The 20,998-nt window shown below is 34.1% G+C and overlaps 2 protein-coding genes across 8 annotated transcripts; both read right to left on the bottom strand.

The window, feature by feature from the left end:
- Positions 1-1,336: 1,336 nt before the first annotated feature.
- Positions 1,337-6,446, bottom strand: LOC112291607 (E3 ubiquitin-protein ligase CHIP). Of its 7 annotated transcripts, none has more exons than XM_090255564.1 (10): positions 6,101-6,419; positions 5,649-5,753; positions 4,340-4,755; positions 3,926-3,993; positions 3,645-3,708; positions 3,221-3,292; positions 2,914-3,047; positions 2,361-2,658; positions 2,086-2,196; positions 1,337-1,882 (listed from the first exon to the last, which is right to left on the bottom strand). In XM_090255564.1, exons 3-10 carry the CDS (start codon positions 4,448-4,450, stop codon positions 1,760-1,762), a joined length of 981 nt encoding a protein of 326 aa, XP_090111690.1. In that variant the 5' UTR covers positions 4,451-4,755; positions 5,649-5,753; positions 6,101-6,419; the 3' UTR covers positions 1,337-1,759. The 7 variants fall into 7 exon arrangements, with proteins under 7 accessions (XP_090111690.1, XP_090111692.1, XP_090111691.1 ...); XM_090255566.1 differs by having other exon boundaries at positions 4,340-4,730; positions 6,101-6,243; XM_090255565.1 differs by having other exon boundaries at positions 6,072-6,202.
- Positions 6,447-18,221: 11,775 nt separating this feature from the next.
- LOC112291119 (germin-like protein 1-1) lies at positions 18,222-19,543 on the bottom strand. Its single transcript, XM_024538156.3, has one exon. The coding sequence runs from the start codon at positions 19,191-19,193 to the stop codon at positions 18,528-18,530; it is 666 nt and encodes a 221-aa protein (XP_024393924.1). The 5' UTR covers positions 19,194-19,543; the 3' UTR covers positions 18,222-18,527.
- Positions 19,544-20,998: the final 1,455 nt, after the last annotated feature.

The raw sequence follows: 20,998 nt of genomic DNA, 5'->3' as shown, positions 1-20,998 counted from the left end.
TAAAAATCAATTGATATTTAGTAAATGTCACTTCAATGCTCCAAAAATTTTCAACTTTATAACCAAAAATGACATTAGCTTCCTTAGGTATCTTCCATATATAAACAATTCAAAAATGGTCAAGTTTGGACTTTATATGCTCTTAGAGTGAACTTCAAAAATTGATAGATAAAAATTTTAGATGTTTTTATTATTATGATTATTATTATTATTATAAATATTGAGCCTTATTATTGCACATGATTATCTATAACCACACAGATCTTATGATCATAGAAATCTATCACTATAGTAGCCTATAGCCACAAGGCTTTTATCACCAATTGTTCCTATGAATGTGAAGCCCTACAATTGATGCATGATTCATTATGTAGAACTTATCACCATGTGTGCCTATGACCAAACTTTTGTGATTATAGGACCTATCTCCACATTGAGCCTATTATCATGCAAGGTCTATCACTATATAATATGGATTTTAGGAATGATTTTTTTTTTAAAAAAAAATTCAAAAAAAAAAACACAATACAATTACCTCATAGTGCAAATGTAGTGAAGAAAGGGTTGCAGAGGTAGATAAGATCACTTTGATAACACCTATACTAGAGCCTTATTTTGACAACAATCCACTACAACATGCTCTCTTGCATTGCCTTTCTTTGCCACAACCTAACACCAAAAACAAAACAAAAACAAAATAACAATGAAACAACATTGCATCTCATACCAACTCACCTTGATGCATTGCCATTCTGTCCCTATACCTGCAAGCTCACATTGAGAAGTCATTGCATCCCTGCTTATTGCCTCATCACAATGCATCAAGTAATATAATCCACTCTAATATCATCTATATTGCAACGGCCTTCTAATGTCACAATCCACCACTTCTGCTCCTCTCATACTTTGATGCCTTATACTACAATGTATACTATCAAGTATCAATGATACATTTCCGTATCCTGATAATATTCCAACCTCTAATGCCTCAATATTATAGCCAACCTCAGTATCCAACAAATAAAATGGAACATAATATAAAACAAGAGATTTTTTTTTTTTTTTTTTTTTTTTTTAAAAAAAATTGTCCTCTTTCAATCTACTATACCACAAGTTGAAGAAAAACAAACATTCTTGTCAAGTAAAAATAATGAATTTATACATAAATAAGTCAAGCTACCTCTTACATTGCAAAAGAAGAATCCAAGAATGCAAATGTGAATAGAAAAAATCCTAAAACTTTACTAAAATGACTAAATCACCATAGCCAAGCAAACCCTTACAACACAAATTTCCTCTTTCAATATCACATATGAGACTTGACCTGACAAAGACATCAAATCAAGGATTTTTTTCCACCCAAATATTCAAACCTTAGTTGACACTATGTCAACTAATAAAAAAGGCTCAATGAATGAAAAACCACTAACCAAACTAAATTGCCTACATCCAATAGGATTTGGCACCCAATGCTATATTACCTCACAGAGTGTAGAAGAAAGACCACAACCCAATCAAACTTCTTAGCATACGTAACCTTGGCTAAAATCCGAAATACCAAAATACCTTGCTTTTACCACACCCTACAAATTTAACAGTGAAAACCTCATAAAACATTGGAAAACTTAGTATCCACCTCAAAAATTATGCTAGAAATAATCGAATATCTCGCCCCCTATTATGCACCTCAACTGCAACAAGATGTCTACTCTATACCACGCTTGATCGTAGATCAATTCTATATGCTAGCTTATCAATTCTACATTTTGTATGCCCAACCGTTCTGGGACAGGAAAGTTTGCACTGCATCTTTGACAGCTAAATTTGGAGCTACTTGCTCTGGGTGCAATGTTGCTCTTGTGATTGGGTCAAACTTACCGACCTGCATCGATATGAACCAACGTGTTACATTGCTACAATAAAAACAACAATCAACAAGAATTCACGATCTCACAACCAGGTATGAAATAATTTCTTCGTCAAAATATCTCAGTAAAGTAAGGTAGGAAGTACATGAAATTCGATAATTTGCGCACTACAAAGGGCAAACCTTCACACACGCAATGTGAAAAGAGTTGCACTCACCTTGCAAAGATGCTCCAGAAGGATGGATCTCTCGTATGTCACACCACTCGGGGTGATAACAGGATCCCTAAAGATGTCCATACTGATTTGGCAGCACAGATAATCAGGTACCTGAAAAGTCAGCCCCAAATTGGTTAGCAATACCATCTCTTGAAAACAATGCGTCTCAAACACTCTGGTAAAAGATTGATGTAATAGTCAGATTAAAAAACACAAGGAAATTGCACGTCTCTGAGAATGTTCATGACAGTACGAAGTAGATCAATAATACCCACCTCACCAGGCCTGTCTGGAGCACCAGCTTTATCAAACACTTCTTCCATTGTTCGAAGACGATCCTGGAAATCTCCGGTGAGTTGGAAAAGTTCTGCTTTACGGCGCTCTTCAGCAGTAACCTGAGATTCCTTAACTGGATGACGCTCAATATGATAAGCACTCACCTCTTCATCAGTCAAATGACTGACTCTATTTGGATCTCTGTAGCCAAACTGTGCCTGCTCTGTTGATGATTCTAATTTTAAATCCCTTAACTTATTTTCGTAGTCTTGCATCATTAGATCGAATAGAGAATCCCTGCGCATCTCACAAGCCTCGATATTATGACACTTCATAAAAACAGCCTACTAATCTTGTGAGTAGTTACTACAGCTCCTCAAGGTTGAACTATTCCACTCAGACAGACAACTCAGAAAATGTGAGAAAATTGAATATTTGTAGAACTCTGTCACTGAGCATAAGCCCAGTTCTCTGCGACAAGGCTAAAAAACACCTCAGTTCAGCACCGAGTGACATATAAATATTCGAGTAAACTATAAGATGTATGCTTACTTCAATTCACGTTGTTGACGCTGCCTTTTTGCGGCTTCAACCTGCCACTCTGTGTATCGAGCTTTTGCAAGTTCAAGCCAAATTTCTTCTACCATGTAACTACCTGCGCTGCCTCCCCTTCCCAAATCCAACGCCTGCAGTTCCACAAGGGAATGTTACGACATTTATGAATATAGCATGTGACCCTGTTTCAAGATGCGATCTCCTCGAGATAAAAAAACAAAAAGTTAGAAATAGACAACAAATTCTTGTTTCAAAATTTGTTCGACATACAAATATCAGTTAACATGGTATGTAATAATTGTACCTTTTCGAGATGGTTCGTAGCATCATGATACTGTTCTCGTTCCAACAGAGCCAACCCCAATATGTAGTGTGCCTGCAAGGTGGATAAATAACAAATTCATCAACTGATCAAATCGACAGTGCTAAAAAAGGACTTTTCTATTTATGGAAATGCTTCGCACTTGTCCCTTCTGAGGTAGACCTATAAAGCTGCGACATGGTTGAAATTTCAAGCAGCATCATATCCAGAAATTCCAATCTACAAATGCCCGATTCTTTCATCGTTAAGGTTATTCCAGTTGCATGCAGAAAGACATCGAATGTGAAAATACATGCCCACAAACTAAACACATACACCAGCACACAAATTTATTGTGAGCGTCGCAATACATGCGATGTGTGATAGGACCTAACCCACACGTTTAGAATATGTTGCTCATACACACCTTTGTTAAGCTATTGTCAAGCTTCAGTGCTTTCAAACAATCCCTCTCGGCTTTATCCCATTCACTACAAAAATCAGATCGATCTAAAAATTTTAAAATGAAATCAATACAGCTGGCAGTAAATTGCACCTCCTGGATGCGTACCTAGGCAAAATACAAACAACTACTGCGAACTACTAATCCATGCTTGAGATACTGGAAATACTCGGTGAATCAAAGTACAACTACATGAAATTGTTGGGGCAGAGTACATAAAATGGGGTTAAAAGAATTTAACCTACCTCCGTTTCTTGTAACAAAGGGCTCGATTTGTCCAAAATGCTGGAACCTTTGGGCACAAATCTATAGCCTGCCATGGATAGAGGAAACGCATTCGTACAAACGCAACACATTAGCATCTTCGGAGGCATCAACTGGAGCTAAGCTGGGGACATCGTTGTTCTGTAAAGATCACACGGCACTTCGGACAAAGTTCCTCGACTGTAAAAGCCCACTAAGGTAGATGCACCAGGAGGTTCTTCCCAAGACTAGTTCCAGACTTGCTGTTGGCTACATCATGCCAATGAGAGCGCTGAGGCTTTCAAAATACATATAAGGAATAAAATTACCGAAATCCCCTTCGGAAGATGTTTCCATTTTAAGTCAAAGTGTAGCTGCCAAGTATCCAAAATTGTAAAAGTGACATCTAAACAGACCTGGGTATAAGCCTCGATAGCAGCACCAAGCTTCCCCTTCTTAAAATATTGGTTTCCTTGGTCTTTCAAAAACTCTGCCTGTTTCTCGGGACTTCCGATCTCTCTTGCCATCACGTTGAATGATGACAATTTTGGAAGAATAGATTGTATCTCAAATATGTTATAGTATTTCTTGAATCGACAAAGACTCAAGAACCGTCAAGCTTGCAATTTTTTGAATTTTTGCTCAAAGTTGACCAACCTGCGAATGTGAGAATAATCTCTCTGCCAACCAATGTTTCCAGTTCCCTCAAGCGCCTTGGACTGCGTAGACAAATCTTACAATTCACACTATGATGACTCCTGATTTGAAGGAAACTGGTTGAAGTACGAATTATTGGTGACGGTAGCACTGCAAACAGCTATCTCCGTCATCACTGCTCAAGACCAACAAATTTAAGACTCAAGGAGTGACTGAGATACTGATTAAAAAAAGAAAAAAAAAAATGAAAGCATTGTTGAGCAGAAAATACTAAACAAGCATCCATGTTCGTACACTTTGAATACAAGCATGCGATCATGAAGGATCGGAGCTCTTCCGATGCACAAACGTGAAGTAGTTGTGAGTTAACTCCTATTTTACACGTGATAAATGTATTCCATTACCTTTACTAGAACAGGAAATTGTCGGAAGATTTAACAAAGTCAGGGTAAAAATCTTTACTGGTTCTTACTCGCTTCTTTTCCAAAAAAAGTCGCCTAAATTCTCTAAAAAGAACTAGCAGTGAACACTGTTATTGCGACTGTGAAAAACTACCGCACTACAAGTACCAGTAGAACAGAAAGATTTCATTTGGTATCACACGGAAGGATCCAGTCAATATAAAATATTCAAGCTTAATGGGGATATGAAACTGAAGTTGGCAATAAACTTTCATTAGTGAGCTTCTAAATTGTTCGCTCAGTGGGCACTACAGCTGTAGCTGCAACAGCTGGACGATCTCGTCCGCAGAATAAACAAACCAGCTGCAGATTAATTGGATGACATACTATCTCTATGCATACGTAATCGACAATTCTCAAAAATAGCCGTGCAAACTACCATGCGAAGGAGACATAGAAAGCACAACGACGCTCATTTTTCTGTAACGAAATATGTAAAACAACATGCTTCCTGGAGTCGATGAATTCTGCACACTACCCCTCAACTTACATGTTCTATTCCACAACGTCGCAAAAAAATCGAAACAAGGAAAGACATATCTCCGACATGAACAAGGAAGCAACAAGATAGAATAGACAACACTAAAAGCTCTCGACCACAACTTACCTGGACTCCAGTCGACGTTAACAACACTTGACGAATTCAATCAGCGAAACTCAGAACACCGGCCAATGCAACGGAATTTAAACCAAATCCTACAGCTGAATCGATCTGCGGAGAGGGGAACAAAAAATAAAAAATAAAAAATAAAAAAACTTCAGCGAAAACCGACTGAAATAATTCCATGCAACGTACGATTAAATTCTCCCATTAAATTCCCACAAAACTCTGCACACATGGCATATAAGCAAAAATGGCACAGCCATCAACACTGCCAAGCACCTTCGAAGGTCGAGCACGTCCAACCCTACAAACCTAATGCACAGATTACTCCCCAACACATAACGCCAAGATCACCACACAACAAACAACCAAAATCAAACTCCCGACACCTCAAACCGTCTCAACACCGATCCATCGAAACCCTACCTCTGAGAAAGAGAGGATAATTTACCGACCTTGTGTAAAAATTCCGCTGCTGCAAACACCACACCAGCTTCATAGCCCTGCGGAGGAAAGAAACAAGGAACAGTTCATTGCAATTGGCCGGCCCGGATCCAGAAAGTCCATGCCCTGATTCTGGGACACAGCAGCGACCTGGTCGTGACACCAGATGCACATCAAAGCGGTCATGGATGAGGCTACTACCGGGCTTCCCATGCCTCAATCAAACCCTGACTCTGCTTCATCAACAACATCAGCAGCACCACCACCAACAGTCTTGCTGATTCCCTTCGCTGCTGCTGCTGCAGCTGTGGCTGTTCCGCTTCTGTACGAATGCGAAGCTTCGAACTCAAGGTTTGTTCTGGACTTCGATTTCATTCGAATTGGGGGAGATGAGCTTTTTGTCTGACACTCAAAACGGGATCCGTAATGGGAGACGGGACTGGCCAGATGCCGGCGACAGAATTTGAGTGGCTGTCTGGAGCGGGCATTACGAGCTCGTAATAGCACTGTTTTTATAACAAAACTGTTCCCTAAAGTTTAGAAAACTAATGTTTTTGCCTATTCTTGGTTCCTTTTTCTAATTTCAATCTTAATAGAATTCCTAATTTGTAAGATGTGAAGCTTTTAATTAAATGGGGATTCGCTGGTTTTCTTTATTGTGTATAGTTGTGATTCTTTTCACTACTAGAGTAGTTATTCATTTATTGAGTTGATACCAGATTTGTTTCAAATTAGAAGATGAATTGTTATCCATCTAGAGCCATTCAAATAGAGGCATGGTTTTTTTTTAAATCTAAATTTCTTGTAATCTCTAAAAACTATAAACAAGAAAGAAAATAAAAATAAAAAATAACAAAAAATATTTTGAAACTCCTCTTTGGTTATTCTAGTATTTCTTTTATCAAAGTTTAATTGAAAACTTCGATAGAATATTTTGGGACTACTAATCTTGTTGTTCTCTTCTTATGTATCATTACATCAATTTTGCTTAGCAATGCCATCTTTGAGATTTTATCATCAAATAACAATTTTGAAAGGCTTTTGGTACTTTTTTTTACATCAATTAAATACTTTCTAACACCATTTGATTCAAAACAACAACCATAAAATAGCATCTTAATGATGTGTGGATGATTTAATCTTGACAAGATATAAGTTTTTTTTTCATCAATGTTAATGTTATTGCAATAATTCAATGCAATAATGCACCTTTAGTGATACTTTTGAAATCCAACCATTTTGTCACAATTTTATCCTTTTTCAAAATTTTGGAAACTATATTATATTTTGGCTAAATAGATTCTAAAGAAAATTTTATTTTGTTTAATGCACTACTTTAAAATTGTTAGATGCAACTTTGTTATTATAATATGTAATTTATTAATTCAAAGTTGTTTGAATCATTTGATATTGCTTTTGTCTTGTTACACAATCTTTTATATGATTATATCTCATATTGTTCAATCTCACCAAATTACATCAATCAAATTGGTTGTATCTTATAAGATACTATTTTTATCGATAATATTAATAGAACCTTTACTAAACTAATTTTAAATATTCTAAATTATGTAATATGAATAAGACAATAAAATAGTTAATACAACATAGAAAAGTAGGATGCACTAGTCTTTGATCTAGCTACTAGCTTAAAGACCTCTCATTCTTCTTTGATTCAAGCAATTGCCTCCTTTTATTCGATGCTTTACTTGCTTCAATCTTTGGCTTGTTGCAACCACAAATCATATTAATTTAGTACCACCAAACCTTATTGAAATCTTATAATTGATCATTGAATATTTCTACTATTAAGTTTATTTGCTAAAATTGCTGGGATTGTCAAATTTCCAAGTCAAGTCAAAGATTATAGCATGCTAACATCTTAAAACTTCGATATTAATTACAAAAGCTTACTTTATAAATCCATAAGCACAAAAAATATGATACTTCCAAGCAATTGCATTTGTAAGTATTCCATTGATTGATCTTAAATATTAAATCTACAACCTAAGCCAAGTTTGGTGTAATTTCTTTTATCCTTTCAAGCATGACTTTTGTTTACATTACTAATACAAATTATTTTTTTTCTTCAATTGGATTTTTTAAAATATAGGCTTGATAAAAAAATATCTTTTTTCTTTTCAAACCATTTAGAAATCATTTCTTTTACCACTTTATAGTTGTTTTAATTCCATTTCTCTTATAGTTGAAGTTATTATAATAGATTTCATGTTTTTACTGAATCTAAAAAGAAATAAAATATTTATTATTTATGCAAAAGATTTTTTAATTACAAACTCTCCTTGTACTTTCTAAAATATGCTGGAAAAAATTTAATCTTATTTAGATTATCCAACATCTCAATATAATTATCCATTGTACTTTGATGAAGGAATAAAATACAACAATCATTCTTTAAAATAAATGTCATAAACTTATATTGACATAAACTTTCATATCTTACCTTTCATCATTTAAATATATGATTTTTATAAAAAAAAAACTTACAACCCTCATACCTTTAAAAAGATTCCCATCAAAATATATTACTATTCCTAAATATATCAAAAGCCTTGCTACAAACTTTTATCTACATTGGCATGTAAAGATTATTACCTTTAAGGCATAAGATATCTTTTTTTAATATTGATGGATTAATTTTAATATCAATATATGCTGGTGCTATAGATATATACATTTACTTCAATAATTCTTATATGATTAGGTAGAAATAGGTAAATATAGATTATTTTCATAAAGTCTTTTAATGAAGCTTTCTAGAAGCTTCATAGATACGGTTTGACTTTAGATATGTTTGTAGGTCAAAAACTTGGCCAACAAGTTAACCACATGTTGGTAGCTTGTGGAACAAGTTAACTCTGCATAATAGCTTGTGGAACAAGCTAACCATGTGGCACATATATAGATAACTTGTGTTGCAAGTTAAGACATGTGACTAGCAAAGTCAATATGTTCTGGAGGTTCTATAGGATATTTCCACATAGCTCCTAATTAAGAGTATATATGGAGGTAAGAGTGAAGCCTTCTTCACTCTTGTCAATGCCGTTCTAGTCCTTAGTCTTGTTTCAAGACTTTCTAGTTTTCTTATTTTTTACAATAGCCATTCTAGTTAATATTACATTATCTTTTAAGTGACTTTTTAGTTCTTTTCAGAGATACAAGAGTGTATCAAGGATTCTCTTTCTTTGAGATTCATGTCCCTTACAATTTGATAAGAGTGCTAACATATTTTTTTTGTCTTGATTTAGAAGTGAGTGGATTACTTCATTTCTATTGTTGTATTTTGAAGGTCGTGGACTACCCACCTTTTAAACAAAAAAATCTTATTTTTTAACATTGATCTTTCTTTAAAGAGAGTAGATTATCCCTCTTTATGAAAAAATTTATGAGAGGTTGCGGATTACCCTCCTCTAATTTAACTTTTTGGATTTGTTTGAGTTGCCTATCAAAGAAAAGATTATGGATGCTACACCTAGCAAAAGTAAGAATAGATTTGCAACTATTACAGATCTTCATGAGCTTGTCGATACTGTTAGAGTGGAAATCTCATGTATTTCTAATGTGAATCATGGAGGTTCTATGCCTACACCTATAGAAGAAGTTCAAAGTCTGTGGCAAGAAGTTATGCAATTGAAAGAAGCAAGTAGATCAACCTCACAACCTAATCCAAGAAGTTTTGCTTTTACAAGTATGGCAGGGACGAGGATTAATATGCTTGAGAAGTTTGATGGAACAAGATCAAAATTTTGAGGATTTTTACAACAAGTCAAGCTCTATCTAAGATTGTACAATTTTCAATATCTTGATGGATTTACTCAAGTTGGATTCATAGGCACACTTCTATTAGAAAGTGCTCTCTTTTAGTTTGAATCTTTAATAGAAAAAGATCTATAAATCTTTTATGATTTGAATTCATTCCTAGAAGTGTTTACAGCAATATTCAAAGAAAGTGATCAAGAACAAGTAACAGAGACCAAACTCTTATCTTTATGACAAGAATCACAATCAGCCACCATATATGTTGCTGAATTTCAAAATCTTGCTTGAGATGTGGACTGGAATGACAAAGCACTCATTAATCAATTTTGATATGGATTAAAGGATAGTATCAAAGATTTATTATTAATAATGCCAAAAACAAAATCTTTAGAATAATTTATTCTTCAAACCATTTCATACAATAATTGATTATTTAAAAGGTGTCAAGAATAAAGACTTGGCTGGAGAGGAAGAAGTCAAGTAATGGCAGTAGCTTCCAAGTTTTCTGAAACATATTCATGAAGGCCATAATCAATGCAAATTGATACAATACGTTTTAAAACTCTCATAGAGCAAAAAAAAGACTCGACATCACCAAGAGGGTTTGTATTTATATTATGGAGAATCTAAATATATAGCTCAATACTTTCCAAAGAAGCAATGCAATTACAAAATGAAGAGAATAATTACCAAAGAAGATAATGTATGAAAAAATGAGTTTTTTCAACTACAATATGAATCGTGCAACTAGAATTATGTACAACACCTAATAAAGGTTCTATTCTCTCCTCAGTCCCTTCACCTTATTTAACAATAAATCTACGTTTAGGACCTAAAGATCACAAAGTCTTTACTTTATTAGATTCAAGAGCCTCAGCCTGTTTTATAGACAAAGATTTTGTTAAAAATCAAAAAATACCTTTAGTCAAAAAAACTAAATCCATATATGTAGAAGTCATAAATAGTCATTGGTTGTCTTCTAGAAATGTTACCTATGAGACTATTCTTTTAGATATAAAAATTAAAGATCATAATAATATAGTAGTACTTAATGTAATAAGATCTCCCTCCAATCCGATTATTTTAGGATTATCATGTCTAAAAAAATATAATCCTCAAATAGATTGGATTTTTTGTAATCTTAACTTTTCTAGTAGTATAATCTAGGATCGAGTTAGTGAAATAGAAGCACAAAATTCTAGTACATCCAAACCTTTATTGATAAGTGTAAGAGCTTTCATGCATGCTACAAAAGAAAGATCATCTTTTGTTATATATACTATGTCCATTTCTAATGGTGAAAAAACATCAAGTGGTATTCCTAGCCAATATAAAGAATTCCAATACATTTTTGAAAAGAAAAATGTAGATATTCTTCAAAAGCATCGACCTTATGATTGTTCAATTGATTTGCAAGAAAGAGCTCAACCACCATTTGAACCAATCTATAGTTTATCGCAGAATGAATTTGTTGTATTAAAAGAGTATTTTGATGAAAACTTTGCAAAGAACTTCATACTCTATTCTAAATTTACAGTTGGAACTCCTATCTTATTTGTGAAGAAGAAAGTCGGATCTTTACAGATGTTTGTGGATTATCAAGAACTCAATAAGATCACCATTAAGAATAGGTATCCTTTGCATTTAATTTTAAAACTACTTGACCTACTCAATCAAGCAAAGATCTATACCAAAATAGATCTACAAGGAGCATACAACTTAATTCTTATCAAAGAAGGAAATGAATGGAATAGTGCTTTTTGAACTAGATATGGATATTTTGAATATAATGTCATGCCTTTTGGATTCACGAATGCACCGACTACTTTTCAACATCTTATAAATGATGTTTTTTGTGAATTTCAAGATGATTTTTTCATTTTTTATGTAAATGAAATTCTAATCTACTCTAAGAATACAAAAGAATATGAAATTCATGTTTGTTGTATGTTACAGAAACTTAGAGATGTAGGATTATATGCCAAGTTAGAAAAGTGAGTATTCCACACTACTCAAATTGACTTTTTAGGATACATCATTTCTAACAAAGGCCTTATGATGGATCTCAAGAAGGTCTAAACTATCATAGATTAAAAGATTTCGAGAACAATACAAGATGTGTAATACTTTTTAGGCTTTGTTAATTACTACCAAATCTTCATCAATAACTTTTTTCAAGTTACAACTCTACTTATATGTTTGACTTATAAAGACAAATTTGAGTGGAATAAAGAAGCAGAAGCATCTTAAATGAGAACAATGATAAATTCCACCCAATAACTTTTTATTTTAGAAAATTTTCAATAGCCAAAATTAATTATGAGATCCATAACAAAGAGCTCTTTGTAATCGTGGATTCATTTCAAGAATGGGGTCATTATCTAGAAAGCACTTCAAGTCCAATTACCATGTATATGGATCATAAAAACCTTGAGTACTTCATGTTTGCACGTGTTTTGAATTTTCATTAAGCCCATTGGAGTATATCTTTATCCAGATTCAATTTCAAGCCCATTGGAGCATATCTTTATCAATCCAAAAAATAACAAGATCTATTACACATCCTTTCTAGACATTTTTATCTTCTATTAAAAAAAAGAGATGAATCTTTTGATCAATAAAGAATGATTCTCTTGAAGTCCGAGCATTTTCATCTTCAAGCAATAAAATCAAAATTGATTGTCAGTTCAATCTTTATCAAGCAAATCTAATTTAGTATGTCCTCTGATCTTCTTGTTCATGATATTAAGAATCTTTTTTTTTTATTATTATTTTCATGATGTTTTAAATTTTAAATTTAAGAACAACCTTCTCTATTTCAAAGGGTGCCTATATGTTCTAGAAGGAGAAGCACGTTTACATATTCTTCAAGCACGTCATGACTTTCTAGCAACAGACTATTTTAGATACAATAAGTCTTTAGAGCTTATATTTAGAGATTTTTGGTAGCCACAAATATAAAAAAAAATAAAAGACTTTGTACAATAATGTGATACTTGTTCAAGATCTAAAATTCCTCGCTATAGGCCTTAAGGACTACTTCAACTGTTCCCTATTCCAGAACAACCATGATCTTCTATTTCTATGGATTTTATCATGGATCTTCCTGTCTCAGGTTCACATAATTCTATATTTGTAATTATAGATTGCTTCACCAAAATGGCATATTTTGTACTATGTACAAAATCTATTTTAGGTGAAAAAACAACTAAGCTTTTTATTGACAATATCTATTGCTATCATGGATTGCTAAAGGATATTATATTAGATAGGAGGACTCAATTTATAGCGAGGACTCAATTTATATATCAAGATTTTAGAAAATCTTATTCAAGATCTTAAAGGTGGATATAAAGTTTTTTTTGGCTTTTTATCTTCAAATTGATGGGCAAACGAAATGAGTGAATCAAATTTTGGAACAGTATTTGAGGTATACTATCAACTATCAATAAGATGATTGGACAACTCTTTTGCCATTGGCAGAATTTATATATAATAATTCAATAAATTCTTCTATTTAAAAAAACCTTTCTTTGCTAATTATGGTTATCATCCATAACTTGATACTTTTGACTTTTCAAAAGTTGATAATCCTGTGGCAGAAGATTTAGCAAATTATTTATCAGAGCTTCATGCAACAATGAAGATACAATTAAAAGAAGCTCAAAGATGGAAAAAGACCAATGCAAATACCTATCGCAAGGAGCAACTGCAATTCAACATAGGTAACAAGGTATGGTTACTTCGTCACAATATCAAGACTACTTCTACTTGTGATAAGTTGGACTATTGTAGGCTGGCACTTTTTTCTATTTGTAAACAAATCAATCTTGCTGCTTATCAATTATATCTATCAGAGTCTATGAAGATCCACACTATATTTCAAGTATCCCTTCTTGAGCTGTATAAGACAATAAATATTTTGGAAAGCAGACAAATGCCACCTCTTTCTATAGAAGTAGATGATAATCAAGAATTTGAGGTGGAAGAAGTCTTAGACTCAAGGCAGCACTAAAATAGCTTGGAATATCTTATTCATTGGTGCAAATATGATATTAGTGAACATATATGGGAGCTATCAATGAATCTTGTAAATGTAGCAAAAAAAGTTGAAGCTTTTCATTAACAAAATCCATCAAAATCAAGATGAAGATTAGCAAATCTTTGCTATAAAAGAAACAAGATTAAAGAAAAATAACATTCTATCTTCTATCTTTCTTTGTAGCTTGTGTGTATTTGTAATGTAAGGAGATGGAGAATCAATAACCAGCAAATTCAACTCAAGAGCTTTCATTTGCAGATTTTTCAAATGAGACATTGAGATTGTGAAAACCTTCAAGATGACGGAATTGAGATGAAGATCCTCAAGAATGACATGTCCTTCCTCAAATAGATGGTGAGATACAACATGTTTAGTATCATGATATTGGAAGAGACTCCTAGTACTTGGTGATTTTATTAGAGGTAGGAACAATTCCTAATGGTGTTCCAAATGTTTTATTTAAACGAAGTTATGAAGGCCTCAACAATGACCAAATAACAAGGTGGTCTTCTTGTCCTAGTATGGGACACTATTGATGGCTGAGAGAGCCTATCAACCATCTTCAAAGAAAGCAAAGAATGGAGTATGTGACAAATATAATTTGCCACATCTTAGACTTCCTCAACATATGAAGACCACTCCTCATAGAACTTGTTCCTAGAAGAGGAGATAATGTCATGGATATATATATATTTACTTCAATAATTACTTATATTATTAAATAGAAATAGATAAATATAAATTATTTTTATAAAGTCTTTTAATGAAGCTTCTTAGAAGCTTCATAGATACAATTTTGACTTTAGATGTGTTTGTAGATCAAAAGCTTGGCTAACAAGTTAATCACATATTCATAGCTTCTTGAACAAGTTAATTCCATATAATACCTTGTAGAACAAGCTAACTATATGGCGCACACATAGATAACTTGCCTTGCAAGTTAAGACATGTGGCTACCAAAGTCAACATGTTTTAGAGGTCCTATAGGACATTTCCACATAGCTCCTTGTTAAGAGTATATATGGAAGCAAGAGTGAAGCCTTCTTCACACTTGTAAATGTTGTTCTAGTCCTTAATCTTTTTTAAGACTTTCTAGTCTTTTTGTTTTTGGCAATAGCTATTCTAGTTAATATTACATTATCTTTTAAGTAACTTTCTAGTTCTCTTCAATGACACAAGAATTTATCGAGGATTTTTTTTCTTTGAGATTTATGTCCCTAACAGTTGGACCTTTAGATTATTCATAAATTCTTCTTTTTAGGCATAAATAATTATATGATATTTGTTGTATTATCATAATTACTAACCTTATAAAAAAAACACAATTTTAGATTTAGTTTGGCCAAATTCACACTCTAAATACCTCTACTTTCAAATTTAGTTCTTTTGTAATAAATAGAATTGATATCTAATGTTATAATAGTATCAAGTTAGGTAATTATAACTTATTTTTTTAACCATTAAATTAATTATTCTTTCAATTCATATTTAGAGTAATACTATCTTTTGGAGATAAATGTTAGAAGGTTCAATTTTGAATCTTGAGCCATTTTTATTTCTTTTTTTATTTTTTTCTTCTTAATTATCTAAAAATAAAAAAGAAATTTAAGTCAATTTTATCATCTAATAAAATTTTATTAAGATTAAAGATTTCAAAGATTTTACTAATGGTCTCTATTACACTTCTCTTTGTAAAGCCTTAAAATATGTTATTAACTTCATTAATACAAACTATACATAATATGATTATTATTGTATAAAGTTATTATTTTAAAATAATATTTAATTTATTAGTCACAATCTTTAATACTATTTTTTTTAGTGATTATTATTATTTTAAATTTCAACTTAGTCATGGCAGTTCCTACCTCTAAGTTGTCTTTGTAGTGACTATCACTACTTCTACTTTCAATTTTGTATTAATAATTATCAATATTATATTATTCTACTGGTTGTAATTGTTACTACTTTCATTTTCAACTTGGTGGTGACCTCTATTCATGATATTCTCCATCATAACTTCCAATTTTTTTTAATAGTGATATTCATGACATCATGCTTTTTTTCTATTTTTTGATATTTATTTTTCTTTAGTGGTGACCATCACTATGTCATGCTTATTTTTAAATTTTTTGTAGAACTGACCATCATCACTTGTCTTTTCTTAATAATAATTATTACTTCACTTATTACTATATTTGACAAACATATAAAAAACTTTGGAATACCATCCATTTCAAGTGGACTTAGATCTTACTGCCTTAAGTAGGTGGTACCCATAGAAAGTTGGCTAGGAACTTGTGGCCTCCTATCCTATAAATTGTAATAGCTAAGCAAATCTCCTATCTTTTGGCTATAAAAGCATATTCCTTATCTTCTGACTATGGAGCAAGCTAATTACAACTTACTATATATATATATATATATATATATATATATATCACATTCAAACTTTTCTACTACATACTTATTTGATAATTTTTATATCAACTAAGATTAAATCCATTAATTTCACATTTAACAATATAGTAGCTAATTGATTGAGTTGGAAGTCTTCAAAGCAAAGAATTAGCAAGATACTTCATCTAACAATGTTATTTTATACATAAATAGATAAATTGATCAATTTATTGTAATCTATCCTTGAAATAGATGAAGTTTTGTAGTGTATACATATATACAACCAATGATAGAAGCTTAATCTACCAGTGGTGTGACACAAGTAATTTGGTATTGGATTTTCTTGTAGAAGCTGCAACAAAAATATCCTAAATGGGATTATCTTAATTGTATGATCAAGTAATATTCTATTGGTATTAAAGATATATACATAACCTTCAATTTGAATTTTTAGAATAAGTATTCAACTTGTATTTTGACCTTTCTATTTCATCTACTTGCCATCTATGCTTGTAAATAGAGCTGTTTCATAGAACATTCTTAAGAATGGGACTTTTGACTATAATTTTTTTCACCAATCTAGCTTTTGCCAAGCCTACTATCCATTATTTTCTCTTTTTTTTTTCTCTAATATTTTCATTTCTTTTCTTTTTACATTTTTTTTTATTTTGTGACAAAAGTTCATCTAATTTTGTGACAAACTCGTTACCTGTGGGTCCTTGGGCATGTTGAGACAAAAAGGTATGTCGAAAGATTTTATATTTGCACAAATAGCTGAATTAGATGAATGTAGACTACCAATATCCATCCAGAACAATCTCCTTTAAGTACAAGCTTGAGGAATATTCTCTCATTCCTGTTTGGTGATGTTCAAGAAAAATCCAAAGACCACTTGTAGATGGTGAAAACTGTTGGATCAGGAGCAGCTGACACAGTACACATGGGCAACACTGGCATGTGCTCTGCATCACAAGGAATTTCAGTCGACCTAGAGGCTCGGCACAGGCAGCATGCCAAACATGTTATTACAGATAACGTCATTAAGTTCTACAAAGTTGATGATAGTCTCATGTGAATTCCTTTGCTAGTCGAGAAATGAGTTCAGTTTTATCCAGAATCGTGTTTCAAGTGGGTCATCAATGTTGCAGATTGTAAAATTTACTGTCCTATACCTACGTCGTTTCGATGCTCTGCCAAGCTTTAGTTGGATCATCCAAGGTCGCTCTCTCTTACCCGACAGGGTTCGTCACAGCTTCAATTTAATCGGTCGCAATCTTCAGCAGGAGAGTAATGGCCTGCTCTACAGTGTTCTCCATGTCTGATTCTGTATTGAATCCCCGCTTTGTCCAATGGTTGGTCACCATTGTAACAGTGTCCAATACAACATCAACAATCACTCCAGTGCACTTAACCTGTTACTGATAGAATTGAGCTACGTGCGCCATTTTCTCGAATGACTTCAGTAATTGTTCAGTTAAACGTGAAGAGAACGGCGTATAACGTGAATTACGATGTGCAGATGGATCAATGTATCGTCTGAATTGGTGACAGATATTTGTAATGCAGGCTGGATATGCAGCTCTGGGTTGTAAACAGCGTAACATATTCACTCGTCTAAACATATGCAGTCTGTTAAAACCAATGGGTTTCTTAGGAATAGAAGATGAATGTTGCATGTTCCGTACAGATGCCTACTTTAGGGCTAACCAGTAGATCATTCGGTGAAGTATGAATGCGGCAGTTGATTACATTGTTTGGATACGCAGTGCAATGAGTTGCCTCTGACGGAGGTGAAAGATTCAATTAGTCCGCTTTGGCCCTAAAGAATGTGTAAATATAGGAATGTCTCGGGGCTGGAATTGGGCTATAAATACCTGCACACGACTGGTTGCACTCAACTGCTAAAATAGTTACATGAAAACGCCTGCGTACTGAATTAGGAAAAATTAACCGTCAGACAACAAGTAACGCAGGATGCCAAAATGCACCTGACGAATGTAACCCACCCATGAGTGAGTACGAAAAATCTTAAGTTTTTGTGATCTCACATTCGAAACTCCTCTCGCACCGCCGCACGAGAATGTTCTGGAGGCCAGCTACCCTTAAACGAAGACTACACATGTTCTCTGGCAATAAAATAAAATGCAAAATCGATCCTATACACTGGACTTCGGGACTGGAATAAACATTGTCTCACATCAGTATTCACGTACTCTTCAAGCCGTTCTAAAGTTGGATCTGATTTGATCGACAGTCGCTTGGTCAGTGCGGAATCCGTTCCGAAGCACACTGTCGTCAATCGGTGGAGTAGAATTGAACAGACTCGGAGCTATCTGCAGCAGCCCCGGAGCTTGGCTGTTGAATCCGGCAAAGGCCAATGCGGGGCCACTGCCAACATTTATCTGGAAATGCACGAGCCCTCTGGGGAAAACGAAGACGTCGCCCTTGTAGAGTGTTGTAACGAAGAGCTTGTTGGCTGTTGTGATGAAGCCCATGTAAAGAGCACCTTCCATCACGAGGAAGATCTCCGTGGCACGGGGATGAGTGTGGGGCACATTGATGCCTCCCACATCGAAATCAAGACGCGCGAAGGCAGCGCCGAGAGTGTTGAGCCCCGGAAGCTGCGTGACAAACACTTGCGTCGTTTTCTGTCGGTTCCCATTGTTGGTATCTCCCCGATTGTGGAGGCCGTGGTAGATGAAGTCGTTCACAGTGACTGCATCTGGGTCCTTGCACACGTAACCGTTCACTTTCACGGGGCTCGAGAGGTCTGCGACACAAATATCCTGCAAAGGTGAGGGGTCATTAGCTACGACGAGCACAGGGGAAAGAGCACTTCGGACGACAAGGTAGAGAAGAACGGCGCCTTTGAGCGCCTCCATCGCGATATTTCTACTTCTGCCACGGTTTTCTAAACCTGGAACCTCCTCGGGGATCAATGTACTGTTCGAAATCACAAGACAAATCCACAACGCTGCAGCGCAGGAAGCGGGAACCCAAATATTGTTTGACGGACAGACGAGACTGAACAGGAGCTGCAACTTATACTTGACCTGGGAGACTGAGAGAGGAGCTTCGCAGGATGCCGCAACTGGGACCTTCAGTGCAGTCAGGATGCCGCAACTGGGAACTTCAGTGCAGTCAGGATGAGGAAGGGTACAAGCGGCTTTAACTATTTCTCAAGTATTATCCTGCAATGCAAGAGCTCGGATGCAGTGCATAGAGTGCAGTAATTGAATGAAAGATTGGAGGGGGGAGACACGACGAGTGTAGGAATTTAAAGCCCCTGCGAAAAGTACTCCTCATTGTACCCCAGGTCTTCTTCCTCCAGGGCCATGGCCACGCCTTCTGTGCATGTCAGACCACTCCATGTGGTGACACACTTGAGATTGGAGGTATGGAGGCTGGAAACTTGGCCGCATCCACATAATTGTAGCACTGATTTTAGTGATTGTTCAACTCTTGTTTGTTTATTTGTTTGTTTGTTTTCTTATTTTTGTATAATAGGGGAAATTTTGGTTGTATATATTATGTAAAAATATATATTTTTTTTAGAGAATTAGGTGGTTAAATTAAGAAGTCCACTTTGAAAAATCATGGTTTGAAAGTATTACAAGTGTTTTCTACTTGGTGTAGAAAAGTTGTTCTTTTGTAACCTTGGCTTATAGAGATGGTTTAAAGCGAGAAGAGTCTATTGTATGGACAAAATCATTCTTTTATTATGATGCTGAATATGTAAAAGAAAATCTTCATTCTAACAATTTTACAAATATGATAGATTGGATTTAAAAAAATAATTAATACATTTATTTAATCAATTTCGAATGTAACTTTTTAATATTGTAATCTAAAAACCTTTTCTGAAAGGTAGATGTAAAACAAAATTCTAGAAAATAAGATAATTTATGCCATACATACTTCTCATATTCTACATCACATTTCATGCAAACATTTATAATTTCTTTAGATAGAAAAACCTCTATCTTTTTTTCTTTTCTTTTTTCTTTTAATATTTCTACTTTAGATTTGCCATATATCTATTAATTACACTTAGAGCATAAAAGTTATTTAGTCTATTGTTGTTCTCATTGCATTCAAGCTTCAATATACCAAAGCAATTGAATTAATAGAGGTGGGTTCGAACACGGGAAAAGACTGGTTATATGAATTGGGTCTGTTAGTGTCACAATTGACTGTACTCTCACTGTTTGAAATCAATTATCAAACTAAAAAATATCAAGGCTTACTACTTTCATCTTAATTCAATCCATAATCCATTCTTCGATTATTAATTCAACAATACTTCTCTCAATCACAATTCTTCATAAGTAAATAATAAAAGCAAAGAAAACAAAGAAGTAGCACCTAGCATATCCCGGCTTTCGACTCTCACAGTCTGACTCTCGGCTTAGGACTCTCACAGTCTGGCTCTCGGCTTACGACTCTCACAGTCTGACTCTCGACTTACGACTCTTATAATTTGGCTCTCGACTTATGACTCTCACAGTCTGGCCTTGATCTCTCTTTCCTCAACCTATTTATCCTACCAAAAAGATGATCTATCAGCCAGTAGATTCCAAAGGTTATGATCCTTTGAATTCTTAACCATTTATTCCACTAATAACCTACTATTACCAGTTAAATTGCCTAACCATAAGTTTAATTCTCAAGGTTGTGAATAACCAAC

This window comes from Physcomitrium patens, chromosome 14, assembly GCF_059467195.1.
Source record: "Physcomitrium patens ecotype Gransden chromosome 14, ASM5946719v1, whole genome shotgun sequence".
NCBI lineage: Eukaryota > Viridiplantae > Streptophyta > Bryopsida > Funariales > Funariaceae > Physcomitrium > Physcomitrium patens.
This window is presented reverse-complemented; position numbering and strand designations above follow the sequence as displayed.